The sequence below is a fragment of the Parasteatoda tepidariorum genome, chromosome 5 (genome assembly GCF_043381705.1).
Source record: "Parasteatoda tepidariorum isolate YZ-2023 chromosome 5, CAS_Ptep_4.0, whole genome shotgun sequence".
Taxonomy (NCBI): domain Eukaryota; kingdom Metazoa; phylum Arthropoda; class Arachnida; order Araneae; family Theridiidae; genus Parasteatoda; species Parasteatoda tepidariorum.
In genome coordinates, this window is record NC_092208.1 from 55,075,197 (window position 1) to 55,084,043 (window position 8,847).

At 27.4% G+C, this 8,847-nt stretch overlaps 1 protein-coding gene across 1 annotated transcript in view; it reads left to right on the top strand.

Moving 5' to 3' along the window:
- The first annotated feature begins 978 nt into the window (after positions 1–978).
- The window catches only part of LOC107456978 (PMS1 protein homolog 1), a 19,854-nt gene continuing 11,985 nt past the window's right edge, over positions 979–8,847 (top strand). The window contains exons 1-6 of the mRNA XM_043044365.2: positions 979–1,430; positions 2,470–2,755; positions 4,189–4,323; positions 5,522–5,667; positions 7,274–7,393; positions 7,795–7,938. Coding sequence (XP_042900299.1) covers positions 1,290–1,430; positions 2,470–2,755; positions 4,189–4,323; positions 5,522–5,667; positions 7,274–7,393; positions 7,795–7,938 — 972 coding nt within the window. The 5' untranslated portion in view covers positions 979–1,289. The remainder of the gene's footprint in view (positions 1,431–2,469; positions 2,756–4,188; positions 4,324–5,521; positions 5,668–7,273; positions 7,394–7,794; positions 7,939–8,847) is intronic.

Sequence of the window (8,847 nt, forward strand, 5' to 3'; positions counted from 1 at the left end):
TTTTAAATGAATGTAAAGGCACACATTTTTAAATAACTTGCCAAATTTTGATTTCTAGATAGTTTAAATTATTAATTTACTTTTCAAAAACATTGTCTTTTTTAAATATGATAGAAAAGGTATTTTTATTGGATACAAACAATGCTTTTATTTTGTATTGGATAAAAAAAAATTTTAAAAAAAAGCGAATATCAATATTTTAGGAAGGGCGCCAGCAAGAGATTTGCCATAGGCGCTTCTTTCCATAGGTACGCCTCTGAGTCCATACAGTACAAAATACATCGATAACAGAAAAAAAAAATTGAGTTAAATTTACAATAAAAGGAATCTGCACATTATGGTATCAATATTAATGATTTTAGATTATTAGAAACGCACTTAAAAAAATGATGTGAGAAAAAAATGTCAAGTATAAAATTCGTTTTAATTTAAATATTTTGAATTAATTTGTTTGAGCCCCCTGTCGGAGGAGACTTGATCCCTTGTCGGGCAGAGTCTGACGCCACTCTGTACGTTCTGAATTCATATTTATTTATTGGAACGACGAAAGCAATATTGACTTCACTTTAATTTGTAATGAATTGAAGACAGAAGAAATGCATTTTACCTCAATACACACATTGCGATAGCGAAATTGGAAGTTATCAGTTGCAAGTTTGTTGATCATAGAAGTTAAAAATTATTGAGGAATTTTTCTTCAAATGTTCGACGTGTTCTGTTTCTGAAAGATTTTCCAATATTCAGGAGAGTTTTTTCAAGTTCTTCTGCTTTTTTCTTAGGGAAATTTTGCTTCTTATTTGCAGCTAAGAAAATGGCGTCTGATTCTGCTAATGATTTTGATGGAACTAAATGAAAACGTGATAAATTAATGTCTGATATTTACAGGCTCCCGCTAGAGGGCGTACTCGAGCGTTGCGATCGCGAATTGAATGAATACAATTCATCCGTCGATGAAACTCGGGCATACGCGAGAACGTCAAACATGTAGTTTCGAAACGTTTAGCGTTTAGGCCGATTTCCTGCTGAGTCATAGTGAAATCTGTTGCAAGCAAGCATGCCAAGTTTCTAGGCCACCGCAGCCTGACAAAACTGAATAATTTGAGAAATTTTCAAATAACTGTAACTTTAACTTTCTATCAAAGCGCCGTAAACAAATCCCTTGTTTTTGTAAACAAAAAGCTCACTCGTCGGATTTCATTCAATCATAATATATTATTTTATTTGTAGTGTATTTTTTTATGTAATTTAGATTTCGTAATTTTTGTTGCATTGAATATGTTTTTAAAATAATGAGCAAAATAAAAGAACTGCCTAAATCTTCATCTCATCTTTTGCAATGTACACAAATTATTACCTCTGTTCAAACTGTTGTAAAAGAACTCATCGAGAATGCTATTGACAGCTCTTCCAAAAATATTGAAGTTAAATTAGTAAGATTTCATTTAAGTATAATTAATGATTGTATTTCTTGATACAGCCCAATTTTACTGATAATAAAGTTAGAAATATCTTATGTCACTTAAATTTTGAATTCTATAGAACTTTCTGTCATTAATTTTAATTAATCTGGTTCTATTATGAGAAATTCTTAGATAGCAACATCATGAGTACTCATTAAAAGGGGATAATTTGGCATTGGTATTTGATCAGGCTAACTATTAATCGCCATGTCTTTAAATTGTTTTAAAACTTCCAGAAATTTTAAAAAATATCTGTAGAGGTTTGTCAAAAGGAATACAAAGTTATATCCTATGAGTTGATCTCCTTCTCGAATTATTATTATTTTTTTAATTTCTTGTGTGCTACTGCTTTTAAGTTGCCAGAACTTGGCATATATTTTGACACAGGTACTGTTACTGAAATCTCCCCTATAAAAATTTCAGAATTCTCTGTTTTACAATCGATGATTATCTAATATAAAAGAAAGAGCAAGCATTGTTTTAATCTTGTACTTGTTGATCTAAATTTTATAGTATTAAAAAAAACTACTCTTCTAGAAAATTGACTGTATGCCCACTACCATTATACCTTCTTTGCAATATCTCTGATCTCTTTCCTAGTTTCAATCTGACTATAAGAGAGATAATAAAATAAAATATATTTTTACCAGATGCATCAAACAACTTTCTCGGGATATGAATTATATTTTTTAATTAGTTATGTTTTGTCTAAAGTTGAAAAATCAAAAATTTGTGTAATTTTAAATAAATATTTTGGTTTTTCAGGAGAAATTAGGCTTTTTGAGTTGAACTGTATTTTTTTTTCTTAGTTAACATAATTGCACTAAGAAACTTACTTTTATTATTGTCTTAATTGTTTGTGCATTTATAATTTTTCCATTTCATTTTTAAAAGTTATATTTTTGCATTTATATTATTTTATTTAGTTTTGTGGATGAATACTAAATGTAAACTTTCAATGTTCCTAACTTCAAATATTAATTCTGGTTTTATTTCTTGTAAATTTTAGGATAATTATGGTTTAGATAAAATTGAAGTAAAAGATAGTGGGAGTGGTATTTGTAAAGATGACATTGGTAAAGTTTGTAAGCCACATTGTACGTCAAAAATAAGTTCACATTCTGACCTTAATCAAATACAGACATATGGATTTAGAGGAGAAGCTTTAGCAGCACTATGTGCTGTATCAGATTTAGCAATAACCACTAAAACTGCTGAAGAACAGTTTGGATTTGCTTATGTGTTTGGAAAAAATGGAGAGATAGTCTCAGCTAAACCCTATCCATGTACCCAAGGTAAAATTGAAAATCAATTCTCTGAATATCTACAAATGATTCCAATTTTTTTATTTTATTTTTTTAATGATTATTTTAAAATTTAATATTTGTTGTTTTTTTGTTGTGCAGCCGTGTAATTTATGTTAAAAAAAAAAAGAGTATGTTAAAAATTACCTAATTTATTTTTATCCCACAAGTACAATATTCTTTTACTGAAGTATGTATTTATAAAAGGGAAACAAAATAATTATAAGTCTTGCAAAATTTATTTAGTTATTTATTTATTAGATAACTTCATGAAAATAATAAAATTTAACTTTGCACTAAAAGAAAAACATTTTTTACATATTAGTATCCAAGATTCTAGGAGGAGATAAATTGACATGAAATTAAAATATTGATTAAAATTTAAGCATTTTTTTAAGCGAATTTCATGCACTTTTTTGTAAAAATCGGTGTAAAAATTTTGCTGTTAGGTGAGAACATTTTTTATGCTTTAAGACTAAAAATTTAATCATGAGGATTGTGCGAAATTTTACTGATAAAAATTTTGTTTTAGTTATCATAGAAGAACTATTCTATATATAATTTTATAAATTTAATCTTTAGTTAAAATTACAGTATTTAATTTCGCATTTGAAAAATTTATACTGAAAATGGAAAACAAATCCATTTTTATCCTTTTAAAACATCATAAGATGTTTAGTAATTCTATTTTAAGTTGGACTCATAAAAATTATTTTGGTTTTAAAAAAATAATCTCTTAAAGATACATCTATGTTAGAAATATTCATGTTTGTATCGAATGTGAATAAATAAACTTATTCATATTAATGGAAAAAAATCTGTCACCAAGCTTGTGATGCCATAAACGGAACATGCTTGTAGACCTGCCTCCTAAACTGTCTTCATGCAACCTTTGTCAGGGGAAAATAACTATTTCTAATAATAACTCTAAATAAAATTTTGAAACTTGATGATTTTGTCTTAATTCTGTTATTTTTTTCCCCCTTAACCTAGAAAAACTGTTCTATATTTCAGGAATAGTGAAAATCGCTGAGACTTTTTCAGAGATTTGTAGCATCGGAAAACTGCTTTGAGCTGCTCACTCAATTTTTAGAATTACCAATTATATATTTTATAGTATTTTCCTTGACTGATAAATAAATAAAAAAATTCTGGGAAAAAAAACTTAAACTCCTTTTTTTTAATTTAAAATAAATAAACAAAGGTGTCGTGTCTCTTTCTCCTTTTTTTTTTCCTCTTTGAAAAATCCTACAATATTTCGCTATAACAAATGAGATTAGTTAGTTAAATTAAATATATTTTAGAATATAAAAAATCTTTTAAATTACAATAAACTTTTTAGTAAGTTTTCTGTCATTTACATAGGTAATTCTAAATAAAATACCTTTTGGTAAGTTTTAAAATGTTATATATTTTTATTTTAGGTACTACCGTGGCTTCTTCAAACTTATTTAAAAATATACCTGTGCGGAAACAATATTATAGAACCGATAAAATTAAAAAGGAAGAATTGAAAAAAATTGAAGACATGCTGTATGCATTTGGCTGCATTCATACAGGTTATTTTAAATTTGACTATTGTTTATGATTTTTTTGTTATATTGACCTTAAGAGAACACTATACCACTGGTGAAACCTTTTGTGACAAATTCCCTATCAACTGCATAAGCAATTTAAAGTTAAGAAGAAAAAAAAGAAGTTCATATAAACCAACTGTCAAGTATTGGAGGCTGATAGTTATTGTAATTTTTTTTTTTCTCAAAGTAACAAGTTATTGCAAGCAAATTACTTTCTCTCTTCATAATAGTAGCTAATCCTGCCGTAAATTGTCTGCAATTCGATAGTTAAAAAAAAAAAAAAAAACTTTTAGCATTTGAGGCTTCTACTTTATTTGAGCTAATTTTTTCCTATATTTCTAATGTACTTGAAAGAGAATTTGCTATGAATGAAAGGTTTCTCTCACGGTACAGACTCTTCTTTAAGATTTTTGTGTCATTAAATTATTAAAATATTATTTTATTGTAAAGATTACTGGTTCTGTTGTTGATTAAATGTAATCAATGCTCTTTATTATTTCCAGACAGAAATTAATACAATATTTATGTGTTTCTGCTACTTTCATATACAGTTAAGAGTGTTTTTAAACATGAAATGGATGAAATAAACTTATCTCATTTTGCATATATGTATTTCTTTGATATTTTAAGATACCATTATTACAATATTGTTTAAATTAATTCGGTTAGTTGTGTTTATTAATGATTGTTTCAGTTATTTTAGAACTCTTTGATTTGATTCTTTGAACTTAGTTCATACTTTTGAACATTAGTTTAAAAAAATATTAATCTAAAAATATTTATGAGTTCATATTATTTTATTAATAGTTATGGTTATAATAGAATGATTAAACCTGGGGTGTTTTTATTGTGTGAATACATCTTTTAAAACGAAATTCGGAGATAAAAACTGAAATTAGACGAAGTACATTTTAACAAAATAAGTAACATCTGGTTTAGATTATAAAAAGGCTTGTTTCTACTAGTATTATTATTAATACTTTTTATATTATTTTAGTATCATGTTATTACTAATTCATATTTGCCACTGGTATCATATTATTATATATCATTCAAATATCAGCTATTTTATAAGTTTATAAAAAAATTTTGATGTTTCAATTTTTAAATTAGATATTTTAATATTTCTTATTTTAAATTTTTTTTCCATTGAAATTTTAACCTAACATACTACTTGCAGATATTCGATTTGCCCTATTTCATAACAAAAGTCTAATTTGGCAAAAACCAGTTGTCAGTAAAGTCCGAGAAGGATTAGTGTCTGTATTTGGAAGCTCTGTTGTGGATCATATGCAAAATTGTGAATTTTCAGATGATAAAGAACAGGTATACATGTCTTTTTCATGATTTATTTTAAGCAAAATTGTCTTTTAAGAGATATTGCATATTATAATTGATTTAAATTATTTGCATTGATTTCATTCTTGAACAATATGTTTTATTATGGTAAAATTCTTATTTATTTAGGTTTTTCTTTATTATGCTTAAAATATCTTATATTTGTTTTATCTAGTTTCCCTCTAATATTTTAAATATGATCAGTGTTTATTATAAGAATCGTTCTTGTTAAGCAAAAAACAAATATTATGAAATAAACTTAACTTATTCGTGTTTATGTAATGAAATGACTGGCGATCACCCTGTGTTTTAAGGCACTGAGTCATCATGGTGAGAAACTGGGGTTCGATTCTCAGTGGCAACTGGAAACCCAACCAGCTTTACACCATACCATTTGGTAGCAGCTTCTCTGGGAAGTAGGGTTGGCTTGTGCGCAATGCAGATCACATTGCGGCAATCATGCTTTTGACCACAAAATTTTGAAGTCTGGATCTCAATGTCCCTCTGGTCCAGAACGGACTGTGCTGTTCCTCAAAATCTTTTTATATAGTGAAGTAATTTTTTAAAAGTATTGGTACAAATTGGATAATACATAAAATAATGTAATTATAAACATATAAATGCTTATATACTGTTGTTTCCTTTTTTTTCCTCCTTTTTTTTTGCATAAGACTTAGTTTATAACACCATTTGATCATCTGACTTGAAGTACTTTAAACTGTTAGCATTTGGTGGATTTCCAAATTTAATTATATTAGACACAAACTATTATTATAACCATATTTTCCTTCCTCTAGTATATTATACTTTCTGGTTATTCAAAATAAACTTAACTGTAAACAAAATTAACTTAACACGTTCGCTACCACCGACGCACTGGTGCATCAAAGCGGCACCTCCTGGTATGCCGACGACACGCTAGCGCATCGATAGATTATGATAAGTTATATGCTCTGTGTTTAGTATGGCGTTGGTAGTTGAACGGAGAGGTTGTTGAGGCACGTTAGTGAAGCATTATTTTTTTGTTGTTGGTTTTCAAAACTTTTGTTTGAATTTTTTTATGTGCGTGACAGCCAATGTCTGTAGAGTGTACTTATTATTTGTAAATACTTTCAGTATTGTTTCATAAATGGTACTACATATACTTGAATGGTATTCCTTTTAAACTGCTGTTTTATGCAATATGCCAGTAATTTCTGAGAATATTGACCTGACGTGCTGGAGCGTCAGTGGCACTCACGAAGACAGATTGAGTCTGTGTGCCACTGATGCTCCAGAGCGTCGGGGAAAAAACGCTCTCTAAACAGGAAAATAACATGCTTCGTCGTTTTTCTGGTTTTCCTAGTAAAATATAAGGAACATTTAAATCATTAAAACCCTGTTTTGTAATCCGGCTTCTGAGGATGGAAATATCATTTTTAGCAGCGAATGTGTTAACTGAGTTGCTCCGTTCCTATGTTATCAAATTACACAGATTCTACCTAATGGAAATGGTCTCTTTTTGTAAGCTAATTTATATTTAATAAGTTCCTTGATGATATCCTTACAGTCTTATAAAGTTCAGTCAATCTGATCTATTTATTTATATTTTTAGGTTAAAATAGAAGTTTTCTTACCTAAGGGAAATGCACCTGCATTCTGTAGTAATACTTCTTCCAATCGGAGTATTATTTCTATAAATAAGCGTCCTGTACGAATGAAAGTACTTGATAGAGTAAGTACAAATATTTAAACATTCAGGGTATAGATACTATAAATCTTGAGATATGAACAAAATTATGTGGGCTCTCCATATTTTAAAAATATGTAGTGACTTTGCATAATACCTTAATTAAAATGTTTGTTAAATTTTGAGAATTTGTAAAGTTCAACAGAAAAGAATTATTCTTTTTATGTGTAGTCTAAAAATATTTACTTTTATAATATTGAATAGTTGCCACAGCAATGATTCATCATTATTAAATTGCAAGTTTTAGAACAAGATCTAAATGTTATTGGTTTTAAATGTCATCTGTAACAAAAATACTGGTGTTAAGTAATTTTTTACTAATAATTTGATATCAACTTTAAAGTTAACTAATATAAATTAAGTAAAAATATTATATTTATTGCTAGGTTTTAAAGCAATGTTTTAGTAAATCACTTATGAATCTTACCAAGTCTCGTTACCCTATTTGTTACATTTCAATTGAAGTGCCACCATGTGAAACAGATGTTAACATTGAACCAAATAAGACAGCAGTAGTATTACACAACATGGTAAGTAGAATTTAATTTTTATTTGATTGCAATTAGTTTTTTATCATATTATTTTTTTTACTATTAATTAAATAATATTATAGGTATATTAGATAAAATAATAACTGGGTAAATTTTGCTATTTATTAGGTAATGTGTATATGTTACAAAATATTTTTAGTAACCAGGCTTCTTTTTTTCTTTCGAATTTTAAAAAAATTTAAATGCTTTTTTAAATTCTAATTCTTAAAAAAATTTCGTGAACAATTTTTGGAATCATTTCTCAAAATCCTTATGAGAACAATATTACCGTGTTTGAAAAGAAATTGCCTCATTTTTTTTCCTTCCTAAAAAAGTAGGCATGCAAGATATATGCACAGATAAGTATGTCTGTTCAAAAGATAGCAAAGAACTTGCTAATTTAATGAATCTTAAAGGAAAGAAACTGACAAAGTTGTGATTGTGGTGTTTGGAAAAAAATCAAAAATAGTAAATGAGGCTTAGGCATCTGGTTATATATATATATAAAGGAAACAGATATCAAATGAAAAAACAAACACATTGACATTGTTTGAAACAAATGTTTTTGATGGTGTAAATACATATTATTCACCTTTTAAAATCTCAGTATAATTATTATCTTGATTCTTAACTGAATTGTTAAAAATGAATTTATATTTGATTAAAATATTTGATTTTGAATGTCCCAAATTTTCAATCCCACAAAATTTTTGTGTATCTCTTCGAAATCTCAATATTGAGGTTTGACTGTATGTATGTATGTATGTATGTATGTATGTATGTATGTATGTATGTATGTATGTATGTATGTATGTATGTATGTATGTATGTATGTATGTATGTATGTATGTATGTATGTATGTATGTATGTATGTATGTATGTATGTATGTATGTATGTATGTATGTAT